The 21,056-nt window shown below is 47.3% G+C and overlaps 1 protein-coding gene across 1 annotated transcript; it reads left to right on the top strand.

The window, feature by feature from the left end:
• Positions 1-1,345: 1,345 nt before the first annotated feature.
• Positions 1,346-20,833, top strand: LOC127576492 (uncharacterized). Its single transcript, XM_052026973.1, has 12 exons — positions 1,346-1,505; positions 1,617-2,035; positions 7,101-7,401; positions 10,059-10,364; positions 10,757-11,059; positions 11,148-11,465; positions 12,349-12,651; positions 12,740-13,057; positions 16,812-17,114; positions 17,207-17,524; positions 18,813-19,133; positions 20,139-20,833. The coding sequence occupies exons 1-12, from the start codon at positions 1,460-1,462 to the stop codon at positions 20,522-20,524; spliced, it is 3,642 nt and encodes a 1,213-aa protein (XP_051882933.1). The 5' UTR covers positions 1,346-1,459; the 3' UTR covers positions 20,525-20,833.
• Positions 20,834-21,056: the final 223 nt, after the last annotated feature.

Raw genomic sequence — 21,056 nt, forward strand, 5'->3', positions numbered from 1 at the left:
AACCAGTCCACTCAATCTTCTGTAAAGTAATGGAAGCCATAATCAACAGTATTGACAATTGGCACTGACTCACCAAATAACCTAATCACCAGTGACCAGTTTAGATTTTGCTGGGACCACTTGGTTCGTCACCTTGTCACAGCCTTGCTCCAAGCATGGATCAAAGAGCTGAATTCCAGAGATGAGGTCACACTGTCCGCCTTTGACAACAAAGCAGCATTTGAATGAGTTTGGCATCAAGGTGCCCTGGTAAACTGCTCATTGGGTATCAATGGGTAAACACTCCAATGGTTGGAGTCATGCCTCACACAAAGGAAGATAGTTTGGTTGCAGGGTCTATCATCCCAACCCCAGGATATCACAGGACAACACAGATCACTGTAGCCCAATAGACAAAGAGTTTTGTGTTAGATTTTAAAATCCTGCTTTTCCGTGATGAATTGAACTTTGTGCTGGTGCATTGAAGACGATGGGGAATTTCATCACTGACCTCTGGCTCTGCTGAGAGGTGAGTCCTGAGTTATGGAAAACAGCTCACATTTTCTAGGTTCATGTTTTTACTGCCTTCTTATCAGAAAGTTTCACAGCAAGACCCAGGAAAATCTCCTTCCACAGCCTGTGGGCTTTCTACACTGTCCCAGTCTCAACCCAGCCATTTAATTTCCTTCCACATTCCATGTGCACTCTCCCTTACTGTGGAATCTCTCCTTTTATGTTATCTGCTCGGCCTTAGAGGGAACATAGAACAGTACAGCACAGGCATGAGACCTTAGGCCCACCGTGTCTGAACCGACCATGATGCCAATTTAAACCAACACCATCTTCCTGCACATGGTCCCATCGCTCTATTTGCTGCCTGTTTACAGACCTCCATTCAGAATGAAACCCCTCCACCATTACCCTCTGTCTTCTATGATCAAGTAAGTTTGAATATAACCTACCAAGTCATTCTGGATCCCAAGATCTCTGAGAGCAGCCAAACATATCTGTACAGTGATATCTGTGCACTGACTGGTGTCTCACAGTCCCTCTCCCTCAGTGGGGATATCTGTGCATTGACCGGTGTCCCTCAGTCCCTCTCTCTCTCAGGGGGATATCTGTACACTGACTGGTGCCTCTCAGTCCCTCTCTGGGTGTTTCCGTTTACACAGGCGGTTCAACAGTGAAGTTCCTGAATGGAGCAGAATGTGACAGATCTTTAGTCCAGATCTGATCACTGCCGCTGACCTGCCCCCTTGTTGTGGAGACAAACATCTTTTGGAGAATTGAAATCGCTGCTGGGGGAGGGGACAGGAAGCTGCGCCTCGGGTTTCAGTGGGTGGCGGCCTGTTCAAGCCGCGGCTCCTCTCTCACCCACAGCCCACGTCCCTACAGCGCTCACTGCGGCTCCCGACAAAGCCGGCCCGAGCTGAAGCCGCCGATTTCTGGAGTGTCCGAGTCTGGCTCAGTGCACAGGGCGATGGGGGTCGCTCCTTATCTCTGTCTCCTTCTGTCCTGTCTGGCAGGTGGGTGTCCCCGCCGCTTGTGCCCCACCCGGGGCCCGGCTGCTTCTCGAAGGCTCTGTGACCCTCTGCCCGTGGAACTGTTTATTAAAGTCCGCTCTTTTTTATTGACAGGTGTGCGGTCCGACGTCGTGCTGACACAGCCCGCCTCAGCGGTGGTAAAGCCCGGGGCGTCCCACAGACTGACCTGTGAGGTCAGTGGGTTCGATCTCAGCAGCTACTACATGCATTGGGTGAAGCAGGTCTCCGGGAGAGGGCTGGAGTGGCTGGTGCAGTATTACTCCGAAAGTAGCAACAATTACGCGCCTGGAGTCCAAGACCGGTTCACCGCTTCCAAGGACCGCAGCAACTTTTATTTGCAAATGAACGACCTGAGACTGGACGACACGGCCACCTATTACTGTGCGAGAGATATTGCTGGGAGGGGGTATGGAGCACGGCGGTGGGGAGCTGAACACAAACTGGTGCCGACAAGTGAGCGTCTGCAGCGCAGCCTGTCTCCAGCGACTCCGCATTGCTGCTTCCCAGAGTCAAACACCTGAGGCCTGACTCGGACGGCTGGGGGCAAATGTCCATTTCTGGGCAATGAAAAGCCCAAAAAGAGGCGATTGTGTTTCTGGGCGACGGCGGGGGCCGGTGTCCGCAGACAGGACAACGGCAAAAATGCCTCTTTATTCCCACTGCCGGAAGAGAGCAGCGCGGAGTTTGGGAGGGAAACACAGGGAGCGGCTGCTCCCGGTCCGGACACGGTTCATGTTGACACTTTGCTGGGATTGTTGGATGTGACGGACAAGTGAAGTTACTGCATTGGGACAGTGGGGAGACGCAGCAGTGTGACTATCTTGAATACTGGGGGAAAGGAACGTCGCTGACGGTGACTTCAGGTAAAACCAATTCTCAATGCCATCCTCACCCATTTGTATTTCATTAATTTACGGTATTGGCGAATTCGGTGATTCGCCTGAAATCGGTGAGATATTTGGAGCAATGACATGAATCTCCCCGAGACGGGCGCTTTCTCCAGAGTCAGAACGTCCCCAGGAACAGTCCAACGGTACATCCCCCACCCCACCAGTGACCCGTCCACAGCCCGGGAACAGGCTGCAGGGGAATGGGGTTGGATCTTGTCCTCAGGTTTTGGCTGTGCCTCGACACCAGCCGATGAACCCTGTGTGGTGAGTGAGCTCAGTGTTTGGTTCATGTCTGGGTTCTGATACTCAGCGCCAACTGAACCCACGTTCAGGGGGCTAAGCGTTTCAGTGCAGTTTAACGTGTTTCCTGTCAATGACAACAATGGATCTTTTCAGGGTCAAGTTACTGGGTCAGGTTTTACTGTCCGCTGCTTCATGTTGAAGGTAATTGGATAAGACATAGTCTGAGGGAATGGTCTGCAAATGTATGATCTGTTTGATGGCTCAATATCCGCAGGGTACAGGTGGGTGTCAGTCCCGTCCTGGAATGTCTGGGGTGAGGCCCGTCCCAGGATACAGCACAGTATCAGGCAGCACTGAGTGCACATTGAGAATATCCCAGGATTAATTGATGGGATTAAGCGTTTCGTTTTATTCCCTGGTGGGTGGTGGGGAGGTGGGGTTCAGTGAGAGAAGTTTGGATTTGAGAAGGCAGCGGGGGGAGTGGTGCCGGAAAGGTAAGGCAGGGAATTGAAGGCACAATTACTTCATACATTGCAGGCAGCCTTGCATTGGTGGGTGGGGTGGGGAGGGAAACATTCAGAGTCAATAATGGGGAATAGGGGAGCATTGAAGGGAACGTTTGTTGATGCAGCAGCTGTGATCTGGAACACACTGCCTGAATGATGGTGGTAGCCGACTGAAGACTGACTGCAGAGAGAGAACAGGAGGAGATCCTGCTTTTCTGGGGATACAGGGAAAGAGCAGAGGGAGCGATGGGTTCATTGGGTTTGCTCAACTAAAGGGAAGCACAGATACAATTGGATGAATGGCCTCGTTCTGTGCTCTGTCATTCAATGGAATATTATTGATTTCGTAAATCTGGCAAATGCTTCCTCAAAGAGATCCCATCAAGTACCCCAGAGCACACAGAGCACGAGTTAAATGCAGAATAAAGCTCCCCCTACTGTCCTGTCAGCTATGGATTTGATACAAAGTTCCTTCTGCACTGTCCCATCACAAGTTACTCACAGAGTGAGGCTCCCTCGACACTATCCTGTGACACACTCCCAGGGCATGGGTTAGACAGAGTGAAGTTTCTGCTCCACTGTCCTGTTACATCCTCCCAGGGCAGGGACAGTGTGTCAGACACAGAGTAAAGTTCTCTCTACATTGCTCTGTCAAACACTCCCAGGCTAAATGCTTCAGAACACAGGAGATTGTTTAGATTGGAAAACAACTTGATGCCATTTAATTCAAAGACAAAAGTTCAATACAATGATTCATTTGAACAAAGGAATATGTTACATGTGGTCCAAACTGTGGGTTTGGCACAACAGTTTTTCTTTGTTTTCTGTTGCATTTCAACACTTGGATCCTTAGTAACTCAATATTTTATCCATCATTATGAATTCACTGACAGCTCGTAGTTTAGCTTCCAAGTCAAGTTGCTTGATATTTCTGTTGTTAGCTTTACTGTTCAAAAGAACTGCTTATTCTCAGTTCACAGATGGAGCAACTGCTCTAATTTCTTGCTCTCCTCCGTCACCCGACTGTATGTTTAACAGGCATTTTCCTACATTAACCAGTGTTGCTTGTGGTTCAGTGAAGGGAGCTGTGAGAATCTCTGTGAAGTACTCAGGGACACCATGAAATGTGCCCTGTAAATGTCAGCACAATGAAGTACTTTCACAGTACAGCCCTGTTGTAGAGAAGGGAACACAGAACATTACAGCACAGTACAAGCCCTTCGGCCCACAATGTTGCGCTGACCATTTAGCCTACTCTAAGATCAATCTAACCATTCCCTCCCACATGCCCCTCCATTTTTCTATCATCCACCTGACTATCTAAGAGTCTCTTAAATGTCCCTGATGTATCTGCCTTCAACAGCACCCCCGGCAGCACATTCCATGCACCCACCACACTCTGTGTAAGGAAAAAAAACTTGCCTCTGATATCCCCACTGTACTTTCCTCCAGTCACCTTAAAATTATGCCCCCCCCCCCCCCCCCCATGTTGGCCATTTCTGCCCTGGGGAAAAGTCTCTGGCTGTCCATTCGCTCTATGCCTCTCATCATCTTGTACACCTCTCAGGTCACCTCTCACCCTCCTTTGCTCCAAAGAGAAAAGCCTGAGCTCACTCAACCTATCCTTGTAAGACATGCTCTCCAATGCAGGCAGCATCCTGTTAAATCCCCTCTGCACCTTTTCCAAAGCTTCTGAATCCTTGCGATAGTGAGGTGACCAGAACTGAACACAATACTCAAAGTGTTGTCTAACCAGGGTTTTATGGAGCTGCAATGTTACCTCACGGCTCTTGAACTGAATCCCCTGACTAATGAAGGCCAACACACCATACGCCTCCTGAACAAACCTATCAACGTGTGACAACTTTGAGGGATCTATGGACTTGGACCCCAAGTTCCCTCTGTTCCTCAACACTGCAAAGAATCCTGCCATTCACCTTATATTCTGCCTTCAAATTCAACCTTTCAAAGTGAATCACTACACACGTTTCTGGCTTGAACTCCATCTGCCACTTCTCAGCCCAGCTTTGCATCCTATCAATGTCCTGTTGTAACCCTGGACAACCTTTTACACAATCCACAACACAACTGACCTTTGTGTTATCTGAAAAATTCCTAACCCACCCTTCTACTCCCTCATCCAAGTCATTTATGAAAATCACAAAGAGCGGGGGTCCCAGAACAGATCCCTGTGGAACACCACTGGTCACCAACATCCAGGCAGAATACACTTCATCTACAACCACACTCTGCCTTCTATGGGCAAGACAGTTCCAAATCCACACGGCCAAGTTTCCGTGGATCCCATGCCTCTGAACCTTCTGAATGAGCCTCTCATTGGGAACCTAATCATGCGCCTTACTAAAGTCCCTATACACCACATCCACTGCTGTATCCTCATCAATGTGTTTTCTCAGATCCTCAAATAATTCCATCAGGCTGGTGAGGCACGAATCACCCCTCAAAGGCATGCTGACTATCCCGAATCAGACGATGCTTCTCCAAATGCTCATAAATCCTGTCCCGAAGAATCTTTTCCAATAATTTGCCCACCACTGAGGTAAGACTCACTGGTCTATAATTCCCAGGGTTATTATTACTCCCTTTCTTGAATAATGGAATAACATTTGTCACCCTCCCACCATGTGGCACTACTCCTGTGGCTAGTGAGGATGCAAAGATAATCGCCATGGGCTCAGAAGTCTCTTCCCTCACTTCCCGTAGTATCCTGGGATATATCCCGTCCAGCCCCAGGGACATATCTCTCCAAGTGTTTTTCAAAGCTTCCAGCTCATCCCCCTTCTTAACATTGACCTGTTTTAGCTCATCAGCCTGTTTCACTGCTGCCCCTTGGGGAAGGAGATCTGCCATCCTTACCCAGTCGAGCCTATTTAAGACTCCTGACCCACCGATGTGGTTGACTCCAAATGCCCTCTGAATGGCAGCTCTGACAGATAATACATGCTGACTTTACTGGCAATGCCCAGATCCCAAAAGATGAATAAATAAACATCACCCACCTGTGGTACACTTATGACGGCCTGATTTTACTCTGTACTGAGTCTAACCTGAGCTGCTGATTCACCAGTGAGCATTTTGTACAAATACCCAAGTGTAATTTCATCCCCAGGTTCTTCTTTCAGAAAATCCAGCTCCCTGCCGACCCACCCAGCTCCCTGCCGACCCACCCAGCTCCCTGCCGACCCACCCAGCTCCTGTTCCCCCTTCACCCCAGCTCCCTGCTGACACTTTGGGTGTTTTCCAAAGACCCTGATCCACCTCCTGCCCACCATTGGGAACACTGATCCAGATGGAACTGTACTTACCACCTGCTGGCCCCAGGATGTAAACTATCCTCAGCTGCAGATCTCACTGACCGACATTAATGTGCCTCAGCAGCTCAGGGAACATCTGTGAGGAGAGAAAGAGAGTTAAAGTTTCACGTCCATGACCTTTCATCAAATACTTTCAGTCAGTTTTCTGGCAACCACACTGTTTCTAGTTTTATTTTGCTGGATTTGTTTTGTAAAAAATCTGCTTTTCATTTGACTTCCACACCCCATAACATCCCAAAGCCTTTCCCTGCCCAGCAAGTACTTCTGTAGTGCAGTCACTTTGTACACAGGGGGACTCAACATCCAACTTGTCTGCATCTTGGTCCCACAAACTGAACCAGAAAATGAACAGATGGTCTGTTTGGGTGATGTTGGGAGGGAATGGTCACTCTGGGTCTGCAGTTCCCAAAGCTCTCCACCACTGGGGACCCCTCATCTGAATTCTGACTCTGCGGTAGATGGGTAGATAGACATTGGTTGGTTGAAGGCCGTCCAGATGGTCCCAGGTCTTTGGTCCAGCAATTCCCCTGTTGTCAGGGGTTAATGTTGATGAAGAGCAGCAAAGTTCCTCAGACCACTGCTGACCATCCCTTTCCTGAGCAGCTGAGTACCCAGGACGCTGAGGATATTGTGGGACGAATGGTGCTGGCTGTGGCTGGCAGTTCCAAAGGGAACCACCAGTGTTCAGCCACTTACACTGGAGTCAGTCCTGGACCTCCACAGACCCACTGTACCCCGGAATTTACTGAACGGCAGATGCCGCCGGGCCTGTCACCACACTCCACCACATGGAGCCAGGTCCTGCTGGACTTCCCAGGATTACACTGGGGAATCCACCTCAATGATTCCCTCCCAGGCCGGACCTGGCAAAGGATCACAGTCCCCATTCATGTGACTGGGGACTGTGGGCCTGCAGAGTCGGGAAGACAATTAGTTCTGAATGACTTCTGGGCAACTATTGTGTTTTTAGTGCACTACAGATTTTTTATTTTAAACAAAACACACTAAAATATTATTTGTTGCAGGAATTTAAATCAAATATGTTTAAGACATTTAAAACCTGTTAAACTGCATGACAGCTTTGACACAAGACAACCTCCACCCCAGGTTTACCTTGTGTCAAGGTGTTCTGAGCTCAGAGATCCTGCCTGAGGCTACTCAGTGCTGAGGCCTCGATACACCTTGCCGCAGGCCTCCAGCATCCAGAAGCCCAGTGAGGTCCCACCTTTCCCTGTGCAGCAGTGTGGGAAGAGTCCCAGCAGCAGGTTGGAACCAGCACCATTCAGCCCGGTGTGTGGATATGGTCCAGCTGGCACCGTGCCCTGTGCTTCCTGTCCTGTGACACTTCACCCACAGCACAGGTCGGTTTGTCCCGCTGTTTGACAGAAGTTGTCTTCCCAACGGGCAGTCTGAGATCAGCATTTCACTGGTTGTTTCAGGCATAGTCTGAAAGGAATTAGAAAGGGACAATTTCTCTGCTCTGCCTGACCTTCTGTTAGCCTGAATCACCTGTGTTTACTCAGGAATGCAAATGTTCTGAGTGAACAATCCTGACAGTGTCACCTGGAAGAGGTTCTTAAACATGTAGCTGTAATTATTGACCAGTTCAATCATGCCCATTGCTATTTGCTTGTTTTATATCTTCTACTTGAAACCAAGATTTCAACATTTTATCTCCTTCCTCCCATGGAAGTTGTTGTGAAGTAAATATTTCATTATTTTGTTCTATTGCTGATTGAAATCCTGACCTTCCCACCACTTTTTCTCCAAATTTTGAATTTGCTGCCCTTCCAAAAGCAGAATATATCTCAGTGTGTGTGTGGCTGCTGACCATCTGACTGTTGGACAACAGAGCCCTCACCTACTACAATTCAAACTGTCTGATGTCTACTTTCCTGCCAGTCTCCTGCTCCCAGGGTCCCTGCATGTTCTTGTCTGTCCACACATTCTGATTGGGTGATTTAACCTCATCCATGATCAACAAGCTGCCATCGGCAGAGTCTATCACAAGGTAAATGACATCACGTCAGTGGGCCAGAACAAGCTGCGCACACAACACTGCTCAAGGTAATTCTGACAACTGGTGAAACCACATCCCCTTGACTTATCCACCTGTCCAAGCTGTCAATATACTGAACAGTCAAAAACTATTCAAATCTATCGAACTATTAAGATTAAAATTATGTAAACAAAAGCACTTCAACATTTAGAAATATCTGAAGTAATTTAATTGAACTTGATACTTGCTAAGTCAACAGTCCTTCATTTCCAGTGAAATGAATTGAGAAGCAGCTCTTTCGAGTAGATTTTGCACCTTCAGTGGTTGGGAATTGCCGTAACCTGCATTTCCTCTCCGGGCTCATCAGTCAGTGAAAATATCATCTAAATCTAACCGCATTTTGAGATTTCTGCATCTGCTCAGGAATCTCATCCTTACTGTCAGTTGTGTCGGCCAACACTTTCCCACATAGTCTGGGCTCCTGTATTTCCACAGTTCCTCTGTCCGTTCTTACCCACGTTACCATTCCCTCCTGGTTGGCCTGTAATTTACACAGGCTCTGTGGGGTTGAAATTCTTCCTCAGTTACACACGTTAAACGTGTGATGCAGTGTCAGCTGCATAGTGTGGTCAGTTCAGTTGGATTTCAGAAGCAGAGTCCATTACACAGACACCACTATATCACACATGTGGTCCAGGAGACAAGGTACAGGTATCCACAGCAGTTTTACTTCAGCGTTCTAACCAACATCACCACCGAACTGATCATAATTATTTGAATAAGTTTACTGCTAAATTCTTCCTTTTTCTGTAAACTCCACTGATCTGATACGAACAGTCCATTTCTTTGTCTAATTTCAGAAGCCTCTCCACCACCCACCACCCCTGAACACCTCCCTCCAGATCAGCTCCCGGACACAGAATCACACAGAGACCGCAGGCCCATCGTGCCCCTGCCAGCGGGACGACAATTTAAACTTTACCCCACTCCTCCTGCACTTCCCCCTCCACCCTGCAGCTGTCCCCTCTCCAAGTAAAATCCAATTCCCTTCTGAATGTGACGAAAGAATCTGCTTCCACTGCTCCCTAACCATCGTCTTCCAGATCTGAACAAACCTTTGCAGATAAAACAAAATAATTTCCTCCTGTCCATCTGTTCTTCCTTCCCATTTATTCTAGAATTGTGGTTCCCAAACCTCGTGCCAGTGGAACCAGTTCCAGCCCATCCACTCCTGCTGACGGGAAGTGGTGTCGGCCATTCTGTTCCCTGTGCCTGCTTCACCAAACAATTAGATCACGGATGGTCTGCACATCAGCCCCACTGACCCAGCTCTCTGCCTTATCACTGCAGAATGTGGCACACTGCTTGGCAGGCCAGGGTTACACATCCAGCCCTACCACTCACAGATCCCTCCACTATGGGGTCCTCCATGTCAACAGTAAATCAACAACATTGTGGAGAGGGCTGGTATTGGGGGACTTGCCCTGGATGTTGGGGGAATGGAGTCCACCGACACTGTGGCCAGTCATGTAATCAGAGATATCGTCATATGTTACATACAGCTCGACCTCCAAAGCTCATCCCCGTTGTTCCATCCCCGGAGGTTCTCCACAGTCAAACAACTGCTGTCCTGGGCTGTGCGATATCTGGATTCTATCCTGACAACATTAAGGTTTCCTGGGAAAAAGCTGGATCTACTCGAGCAGGCATCGTTCTCGCTTCCACTTCAACAACTGATGGCGGATTTCAAACAGTCACTTACCTGACCGTCCCTGTGCAGGAATGGATCAGCAAACAGGAATATACTTGTGAAGTGACCCACACACCTTCTGGTTTCAGAGAGAAGGTCAACATGAGGTATCAAGAGGGTGAGTGGTTTCTGAAGGAACGTTAATTTACTTACAGTGTTAAACTACCTCACTGCTAGTCCCACCCAATTCCTGTCCCTAATGTCAGTTCCTGTTGAGTATTTTCTGAGATCGCATTTTATTGACAGCACAGTGGGTAAATGTCGCACAGCCTTGCAACTATCTTGAAGTCCCACTGGTTCCCCACGAAATAAGTTACCTAATAGTTGATTTTGCTTTCCCAGTCAAAGGTTGTAAGCAGAGAGGAACAACCCACCCTTTAAACAACCCTGATTTCATTCCAATGTACAGTTTGTACAGAGTGAGATTCAGTGCAAGTCTATGCTGAAGTTGTGAAGCCAGCTGACACCAGAGCTTGTCTGGTTTGTAAGTTTTCTATTTCTCATCTGCAGAATTGTCTGTCTTTATCCAAAATCCCTCCACTGAAGAGATTTGGATCAACAAGACGGCTACTCTGGTGTGCATGGTTGTGGGTGCTGATCTGAGCCAGGTCCAAATCTACTGGCAGGTGAGCAAGAGGGAGAAAATTAAAGGAGATGTGACCAAAAAACTGAGAGAGGAAGGGACCCAAGACACAGTGATCAGCCAACTCCAGACCAGTGTGGAGGAGTGGTCCAGTGGTGTGGAGTACATGTGCTCTGCCCAACAACCTTCTTCATCCTCAGCAGTGTCAGCGCGGACAAAAAGTACCAAAGGTGGGCAAGAGACCAGCGATTAAATGGCCAATGTTAGTTACCTGGGTAAAACTGTTTTACATTTCCATTGTTTGCTCATCTGTTCCAGTGGAGACAAAAAGTCCCAAGGTCAGACTGCTGCCTCCACCACACGAAGGGACCAAGAGTAGGAACATGGCCACCCTCGAGTGTGTGGTCTCTGGATTCTACCCGGACCACATAAGCGTCACCTGGGAGAAAGACGGCTCCCTGATCTCCTCCAACACCAGTGCTACACCGACTGCTCTGGAGCAGGGGGGCACTTTCAGTGCCAGCCACTTCCTGACTGTGAGTACAGAGGAGTGGAAGAAAGGCTCAGTCTTCAGCTGTACAGTGTCTCATCCCCCCTCCAACACCAGAGTCAGCCAGGAGGTGAAAAGCATTCAAGGTACGGTGCTGGGATTCACTCCAATGTTGACATCCTGTGCAAACTAGGGCCAAGCAAGTTCAACACTGAATGACAGGCGTGGCATTGTTGTGCTTGTGTGAGTGCATTTATAACCCAGAGGCTCAGAATAGGAAACAATTATATTGACTTAGGTGCTTTCACAACTTTAGGTTCATCCAAAGCACCTGAATAACCAGGTCACAGAGGAGGCCAACACTAAAACTTCGTGGTGACAGAATGGATCAGTTCACTGTTTGGGCATCTGTGCAGCATGTCAGACAGACAGCATGTCTGAGGGTGCAGCAGTCCCTCAGTAGGAGCATCAGGAATGTTGGCCTTGACTCTAAATTGTGCTTGTCAAAAAAAATGTTAGAGAATACGAGAGGCAGGGTCATGGGAGATTGGAAAGTCAACATCAGGATGTCCAAACTGGAGGGATCCCAGGCTCAGTCCGATCACAGATGAGAGACCTCAATGATTCAGCAGGCCCAATGTCACAAATGGATCGACAGTCCCAAACAGGCACCGAGACAAGAAGAATTCAGGAAATGTTTTCTTTGGTCAGAAACTGCATCTCTCATTGCATTTCACAGCTCTGAGATCGCATTTTATTGACAGCACAGCAGCTAAATGTCGCACAGCCTTGCAACTATCTTGAAGTCCCACTGGTTCCCCACGAAATGAGTTACCTGATGTTTGATTTTCCTTTTCCAGTCAAAGGTTGTAAGCAGAGAGGAACAACCCACCCTTTAAACAACCCTGATTTCATTTCAATGTACAGTTTTGTACAGAGTGAGATTCAGTGCAAGTCTATGCTGAAGTTGTGAAGCCAGCTGAAACCAGATATTGTCCGCTTTGTAAGTTTTCTATTTCTCATCTGCAGAATTGTCTGTCTTTATCCAAAATCCCTCCACTGAAGAGATTTGGATCAACAAGACGGCTACTCTGGTGTGCATGGTTGTTGGTGCTGATCTGAGCCAGGTCCAAATCTACTGGCAGGTGAGTGAGAGGGAGAAAATTAAAGGAGATGTGACCAAAAAACTGAGAGAGGAAGGGACCCAAGACACAGTGATCAGCCAACTCCAGACCAGTGTGGAGGAGTGGTCCAGTGGTGTGGAGTACGTGTGCTCTGCCCAACAACCTTCTTCATCCTCAGCAGTGTCAGCGCGGACAAAAAGTACCAAAGGTGGGCATGAGACCAGCGATTAAATGGCCAACGTTAGTTACCTGGGTAAAACTGTTTTACATTTCCATTGTTTGCTCATCTATTCCAGTGGAGACAAAAAGTCCCAAGGTCAGACTGCTGCCTCCACCACACGAAGGGACCAAGAGTAGGAACATGGCCACCCTCGAGTGTGTGGTCTCTGGATTCTACCCGGACCACATAAGTGTCACCTGGGAGAAAGATGGCTCCCTGATCTCCTCCAACACCAGTGCTACACCGACTGCTCTGGAGCAGGGAGGCACTTTCAGTGCCAGCCACTTCCTGACTGTGAGTACAGAGGAGTGGAAGAAAGGCTCAGTCTTCAGCTGTACAGTGTCTCATCCCCCCTCCAACGCCAGAGTCAGCCAGAAGGTGAAAATCATTCAAGGTACGGTGCTGGGATTCACTCCAATGTTGATATCCTGTGCAAACTAGGGCCAAGCAAGTTCAACACTGAATGACAGGTGTGGCATTGTTGTGCTTGTGTGAGTGAATTAATCACCCAGAGGCTCAGACTAGGAAACAATTATATTGACTCAGGTGCTTTCACAGCTTCAGGGTCTTCCAAAACACCTGAATGACCAGGTCACAGAGGAAGCCAACACTAAAGCTTCGTGGTCACATGATGGATTAATTCACTGTTTGGGCATCTGTGCATCATGTCAGGTGCAGCAATCCCTCAGTAGGAGCATCAGGAATGTTGGCCTTGACTCTAAATTGTGCTTGTCAGAAGAAATGTCAGAGATTGCGAGAGGCAGGATCATGGGAGATTGGAAAGTCAACATCAGGATTTTCAAACTGGAAGAATCCCAGGCTCAGTCTGATCAGAGATGAGAGACCTCAATGATTCAGCAGGCCCAATGTCACAAATGGATCTACAGTCCCAAACAGGCACCGAGACAAGAAGAATTCAGGAAATATTTTCTTTGGTCAGAAACTGCATCTCTCATTGCATTTTACAGCTCTGAGATCGCATTTTATTGACAGTACAGCAGCTAAATGTCACACAGTCACATTTCAGTCTTCTGCTTTTGCACTTTGAATCAACTCTTTCCATCAGTAACTCCAACACCATCTACTGGACAGGGAAGGTGCACGATTGGGTCTCCTATCTGTTCACTCACACAGTTTTAGTTCTATCTGTGAGCAGTGACAAGAAAAATGAGACGGTGAGCAAAACACACGTCCCATCCTTCACACCATCTGGAGAAAATCTCCCTTTTCACTGTCTTCTCAATGTTCATTACTTAAAAAGCATCTCTGCAATTTCCTATTTGATTGCTTCTCCACAGTCTGTTTCCTGAGAGCCTGTTCTGTAGGTTGTCCACTCATGAAACATAGCTGCCCTGGATTATTTTTGAACTGACCCCCAACCCTTGCGTGAATGTTGTGATTTTGTGTTCTGATCCTGGACCAGGTGAAGTAGTTTATCATGGTTTGCATAACCTCATCCTTCTAGGATGCCAGATACAGAGGACAGAGATTGGGAATATGTGGGGCTCCCATTTTCCCAGCACAGGAGGGGAGGTGAAAGTGTCTAACACTCAAATCTATGTATCTTCCATTTCCAGGTCGAAAATGTCCCAGCTCTTGTTCAGAGTGTGTGCCAATGTTCTTGCAACAGACTAATCTCAATGCGACATTTTCAGATGGTTCTACCCGACAGTATCATTGTTGGGCAGGAAAGTGTGAAATAAAGTGATTGGCTGTGGATGGAATTCGTCATAGAGTTTTATTACAATCCATTTACTGGATTCCAGTCCAACCTCTGGTATCCATTGGGATTGAAGTGTAACAGAGAGAGAAGAAAACACCTGATTCAAACTGCCTCCCTCTCCCCTCCACACCTCATCTACACACTCATTCATTTGTGGACATTGCTGCTTCAGTGTGACTCAGATCTCAGTTCCAGTTCCCTTGGTCAGCAAGAACTGGAACTTATTTCTCACTAAGTGCCTGTGAGGCAGGAGGTTATGAAGGTGAACGGGGCTGAATTGACAAATTGGCTCAGTGAAAGGATGGGTGACCCTTTGATAAAGATTGGGCTACAACAAATTGGTGAGACAAGACACGGGGTCTAACCCGTGTCCTGTCCACTCCGACAAGTTTTGGCAGTAAAATCTGGATCTCACAAAGTGCAAAAATTCCATTAACCTACCTCCCAGACACTGACTTCAGTCCAAGAGAGAATGTCAGTGATCACAAGGAATGTCACTAAGGAGACTGCTTTGTTAGAATCACCCAAGGATTAACAGAATAATAGGCTTCTAGTGGAATAATATCAGCGTTTTGTAATAAGGAGAGCTCTCCTGACTCTGTCAGGTTTTGAGGGGGTTCGCCTCACCAGGGACTGTTGAACATCACGACTATTGTCACTGATATGGAACGGGACTAAGCACTTTGCGAAAGGCAAATGTTTAACATGACAATGCTGATCAAACCAAGATTGACAAAAGCAAGAGCCTACAGTGCAGACCTAGGTTTACACATTACACACTGCAACAATGATCATCCAGACTAGTTCCATGCACTTTCTATTTTTAAAAGGAAATTGCTCACGATCTTGTATCAAGAAAGAGGGGTTAAGAAATATACAACATCACACGTTGTCAAATGATACATCCCCTGTCAGACAGGCACAGTGTGCATTACATCTGCTCTAAATTCAATCAAAGGCATTGACTCACAGTCACATTAAAGATTTCAACACTGACACAAACACAATCACCATCCACAATAAGTGTCAGAGAGCAAAAATACCCATGTGGCCCAAAGTGACCAAGTGTGTAAGTGGGGTACACAATGTGCTGAGAGCTGCGATGTAACTGAGCGGATGGTGGTGCTGCAGGAGACAAGAGACAGTGCAGACCACATGCGATGAGTTAGTGAATCACTCTCCTCCTAGCCCAATGGTTCTGAAATAAAACAGGGGAAAGTGCATCGAATGCAGAAAATAATCCCAACCTGTGGCAAGAGGGAGACTTCTGTCACTTCTCTGGATTCCTGGTTTGCTCTGTTGTTGCTGGAGAACAAGTCACCTACTCCTTCCTTTTAAATGGTTCCTTTCAAATGCTCAGACACTTCAGCAACTTCATTGGAGCACAATCACACGAAACTGACACAAACCCAGGGGACAGGTGCCCCAAAGCTTGGACAGAGAGATGTTTTATTCATTCATCATCTCATGTCCATCACCGATTGCTCTGGAATTGAGGGGCTTGCTGGGCCATTTCTGATGGCGGTTCAGATTCAGCCGTATTGCTGCAGGTCTGGAGTCACATATCAGCCAGACCAGATGTGGATGACAGATTTCCTCCCCTGAAGAACAACAGTGAACTGCATGGGTTTTATGACAGTACAAAATCTTCCACAGTCCCCACCACCAATGTGAGCTTTTTACTCCAGAATGCATTTATTAATTGAATTTAAATTTTCAGCTGTCAGGTGGGATTTGAACTCCATCACCAGATCATCAGCCCAGCAACTTATGGATACACTCTTACCAGAGCTGCTCATTGCAAGCAGGAGAGACTGGGGTCTGCTGTGGAAGTTTACCGAGTGAGCTTCAGTGTTTGTAAGCAAGACTGCTAAATACACAGCCACCAACAGAAGGAGTGCAGATATATGAGTGACCAGAGTTGGAAGGATGCAAACTTTACTGAAGGTTGTGTGGGAGGTGAAGGTTGCAGAGATGGGGAAGGCCACGGTCAGAGTAAGACTGGAACGTCGGGATGTGAGTTTTTAAAGTGTGTGAATCCCAGGCTCAGCCCAGATAGAGAAAAGGATTCTCATTGATTCACAGTGCTCAGTGTTACTCATCAATGCTACAGGGGCTCCAAGCAGTGTCTCTGCTAAGGAACCTTCATGCTTCTCTCTCTCACAGGAACTAAACGTTGCTCAGCCTTACTGTAAACTTATTGGTCACAGTCATTGGAAAGGGATTCAAAACCTTGTTGGCACGTCTTTTGTTCTGATTTTATTTTCACAGTCAAAACTTGCAGCAATATGTGAAACCCTGGGTGTTTCTGTCATTCTGTTTCCAGTAAATACAGCTGTAAAGTACTGATGATCCGTCCTGACCAAAGATAAGCAATAGGAAAGTCTGCAGTAAGATTCTGAGCTTTTCCATTTTCAATCCACAGAATTGTCTGTCTTTATTCAAAACCCTGGCATTGAAGAGATGTGGCTCAACAACACCGCTGTCCTGAAGTGCACGATTATCTGTACTGATCCGAGCAAGGTCCACATCTCTTGGGAGGTGAGCGGGAAGGACAGAACTAAAGAAGCTGTGACCCGACCACCGGAGAGGGAAGGGATCCGAAACACAGTGATCAGTGAACTCCAGACTAGTGTGGAGGAGTGGTTCAGTGGGGTGGAGTATGTGTGCTCCGCCCAACGACCTTCTTCACCCTCAGCAGTGTCAGCGCGGACAAAAAGTACCAAAGGTGGGCAAAAGATCAATGATTAAATGGCCAACGTTACTTACTTGAGTAAAAGTGTTTTACTAGTCTGTTGTTTGTTTGCTCGTCTATTCCAGTGGAGACAAAGGGTCCTGAGGTCAGACTGCTGCCTCCACCACAGGAAGAGACCAAGAATCGGAGCACGGCCACCCTCGAGTGTGTGGTCTCTGGATTCTACCCCGACCGCGTCAGCGTCACCTGGGAGAAAGGCAACTCCTTGATCACCTCCAACACCAGCGCTACACTGACTGCTCTGGAGCAGGGGGGCACTTTTAGTGCCAGCTACTTCCTGACCGTGAGCTTACAGGAGTGGAAGTCAGACTCAGTCTTCAGCTGCACAGTGACACATCCCCCCTCCAACACCCGTATCAAGAAGCAAGTGAAGAACATCCAAGGTAGGGACTGGGACTCACCCCATAATTGAAATTGTTTGCTTTGCACTATAAACTCTGCCAGACAAGGTCAACACTGAAACATGGTGCAGCCCTGTTGTGGTTATGTGAGTGAAATGTTAATCTAGAAGCCTGGCCAGAGAAATAATTGCATCTCTGAAAATATTTTCATAATTTCAGGACAGTCCAAACCGTTTCACTGGACAGGCGCCCTGGAGAGCCCTGAATTTTAAAATATAAAGCAAATGTGCTGGAATATTTTTCACCCAAAACGCTAACTCTGTTCGCTGAAACTCTAGTCAGCTGCATCTGGAGTTTTGCATTCAGTTCTGGTTGCCCCATTACAGGAAGGATGTGGAGGCTGTGGAGAGGGCGCAAAAGAGGTTTACCAGGATGCTGTCTGGATTAGAGGGCATGTGCTATAAGGAAAGGTTGGACAAACTTGGGTTGTTCTCCCAGTGTCGGAGGCTGAGGGGAGACCTGATAGAAGTTTATAAGATTATGAGAGGCATAGATAGAGTAGACAGCTGGTATATTTTTCTCAAGGTCAAAATGCCTAATACCAGATAGAGGGCATGCATTTAAGGTGAGAGGGGGTAAGTTCAAAGGAAATGTGCAGGGCAGGTTTTATACACAATGAGTGGTGGGTGCCGGGAATGCACGGGCAGGGGTCGTAGTGGAGGCAAATACGATCGAGGTGTTCAAGAGGCTCTTCGACAGGCACATGAATGTACAGAGAATAGAGGGATGTGGACATTGTGTAGGCAGAAGGGATTAGTTTATTTAGGCATTTAATTACTACTTTAATTAGTTCAGCACAGCATTGTGGGCCGAAGGGCCTGTTCCTGTGCTGTGCTGTTCCATGTTCTAATCGAGAATGAATGCATTTAAACGTCAGTGACAAAAACTAAATATTTCTGATGTTTAAATTTTGAAATATTGAGGAAAAGTGCTGGAATAGTTTTCACCTGAAACATTAGTTGTGTATCCCTCTCCACAGACACAGACTGAAATGCTGGGAAATTTCTGTATTTGTATTAATAGCTGTTTAAGTGTAAACACTGGAAAAATAATGTAAGAGCCAAACTTGTTCATGTACATTCCTTCGGGGTGTTTACCCTGTCTGCTCAATAGGGGAGCTTCATTCCTTCACCAATGTAGATAACTCTCAGCTGATCTTGATGGGACCGGCAAAGCATTCACTGGAAGCTGAGCAAGAAATGTCGGTCCTGTCAGTGACGCACTCGTCCACTGGGAAATGGTGAAATAATAATTGTGACGTTTCTCCCAGATGAATGTTCAGATACCCGCCCCTCAGTCACTTTAAGCAAACCTTCCTTCGAAGAGATCTGGACGAACAGGACGGCAACCATTCTGTGTAAGGTGGTTCACACTGATTTACAGGGATTCAGGGTAACCTGGCAGGTGGACGGAAGGAGGAGAGAAGATGGGGTGAGGACTCAGGGTCCACACAGCGACAGAGGTGAAGACACGATCACCAGCAGACTGACAGTCCCTGCTGCAGAGTGGGACAGTGGGGCTGAGTACTTGTGTCGGGTGGAGGACAAGAGTTTGCCAACGCCGGAGAAGAGATCCATCAAGAAGGACACAGGTACGTGTGGACAGAGCTCGGTGTGAGTCTGATCTTCACAAATGGACAGATTTATCACCTTCCAGCACTGTGATAGACCGACAGAAAATGAGCAGCAGTGGGTCACTGGGCCCCTCCATCCTCCTCAGCCATTCAAATATCGTCTTGGCTGATCATCCAAATTCAGTCCCCTGTTCCTGTTTTCTCTCCATATCCTTTGATCCCTTCACCCGAAGAAATATATACAACTCACTCTTGAATATATTTAATGATGAGGCTTCAACTGCTTTCTGTGGGAGAGAATTCCACAGGTTCTCACTCCCTCTCACACCGACACAGCTCAGACTGCCAGCCCTGGTCCTGGATTCCCCCACCATCCCCCAACATTCTTCCTCCATCCAGTCTGTCCAATCCTGGTAAGAATTTGACAGGTTTCTATGGGATTCCCTCTCATTCTTCTAAACTCCAGTGAATGCCCAGTACAGTTTGTCAGAGAGTGTGAGGGACCAAAAGAAGATTGAACCCCCCTGATTAACCACATCAGTAAAATCCAAATCCTCACAGCAGCCTCACCCAAAACCACACTGGCTCCTGTGTGGTGAGTTCCTGTGATGGGGTAGAAGGAGAGGGATTTGCAGCTTTCACGGGATGAGGTTGAGACTGGGTCAAGTCAGCGACTGGAAGGGCAGGGAGGTTGAGGCACAGACTGAAGGGGAGATAGAACAGACAGCACAGGATGACACAAGTCCAGGGGCTGAGTTCCACTTTCTGTCGAGTCTCTGTGTTCAGTGGCTCCCGTTGATTCAACTGAATAGACTAACCTCACTGGAAACTATAAAATGCACCAGATTCAAGATTTCCACTCCGCCAATCCCAACAATGAGCAGAAAGGGAAAAGCCTTTAGTTTCAGCTAAAGCGAAGTCCCTCAAAATGCAGACGTTGAGCATGTTGGTATAAGAGCAGAATGTGTTGCATTGGGAATTATTGAAACATTCAGTCTAACTGAGGTTCTCTCTGTTTCCCAGGTGGTGTTGTGACTCATCCTCACATCTACCTCCTCCCCCCTTCATCGGATGAGGTAGAGACAGATCAGACGGTAACCTTGATGTGCCTGGTCACCAACTTCTCTCCTGCAGAGATCTACGTGGCCTGGATGGCCAATGACACCCTTCTGAAGACAGGGTTCGTGAACCAGCCGGTGACCAAGGACACCAGAAACGGCTGGAACACAATGACCAGTCAGTTGAAGGTTTCTCCAAAGGACTGGAATAGTGGCACCACTTTCTCCTGTGTGGTGGGACATGAGTCGATCACAACCAGTCTGTTCCGAAGTATCAATAAATCTCACAGCAAACCCTCCCTGGTCAATCTCTCACTTGTTCTGACTGATAGTTTTAAATCTTGTGTATAAGACCGCATGATTCAATCAATAAAACTCTTGTTAGTTTTATGATTATTAACTGTCACGGAGGATAGTTTAACTCATTAAAGCATGATCAAAATCTGGACCTTTGAAAATAATTAAGAACAAAATTTGAATCAAGAATCAAATTAAGCTACAAACATGATTCACCACAAATCTCAGAGCTTCTGGGTCCCGTTTCAGACCTTTCCCTGCCATGTTCAAATGGATTTCAACACTGTGTGGGATTGCACGAGGTATTAAATCTTTGTATGTGTCAATGTACTGATCCAAGTTCAATAAATGTGACATGAAAACGTTTGGTTTGTGAGTGTCCCTTGTTGGTGTGGGTTTAGGAGACAGGAAATGAGTAACTTTGGACATGAGGTGTGCTAGGTGATGCACACTCAGGGAGAAATAAGTGTGTTTTGATCAATGGTGTCCCAAACCTTCCGACATTGGGTGTTTTCACACCATCACTGGATCTGTTGTCGACTGATGGACAGAGATTGTTTGTGATCATTAGCCAACAACCCCATTA

This window comes from Pristis pectinata, chromosome 12 (assembly GCF_009764475.1).
Source record: "Pristis pectinata isolate sPriPec2 chromosome 12, sPriPec2.1.pri, whole genome shotgun sequence".
Classification (NCBI taxonomy): Eukaryota; Metazoa; Chordata; class Chondrichthyes; order Rhinopristiformes; family Pristidae; genus Pristis; species Pristis pectinata.

Bases quoted from the DNA above. Each gene is read 5' to 3' on its own strand.
- LOC127576492 (XM_052026973.1), top strand. From the start codon at position 1,460: ATGGGGGTCGCTCCTTATCTCTGTCTCCTTCTGTCCTGTCTGGCAG. The intron at 2,036-7,100 runs AACACCTGAGGC...TTTCCTGAGCAG, and splicing joins ATTGCTGCTTCCCAGAGTCA to CTGAGTACCCAGGACGCTGA. The intron at 17,525-18,812 runs GTAGGGACTGGG...CGTTTCTCCCAG, and splicing joins GCAAGTGAAGAACATCCAAG to ATGAATGTTCAGATACCCGC.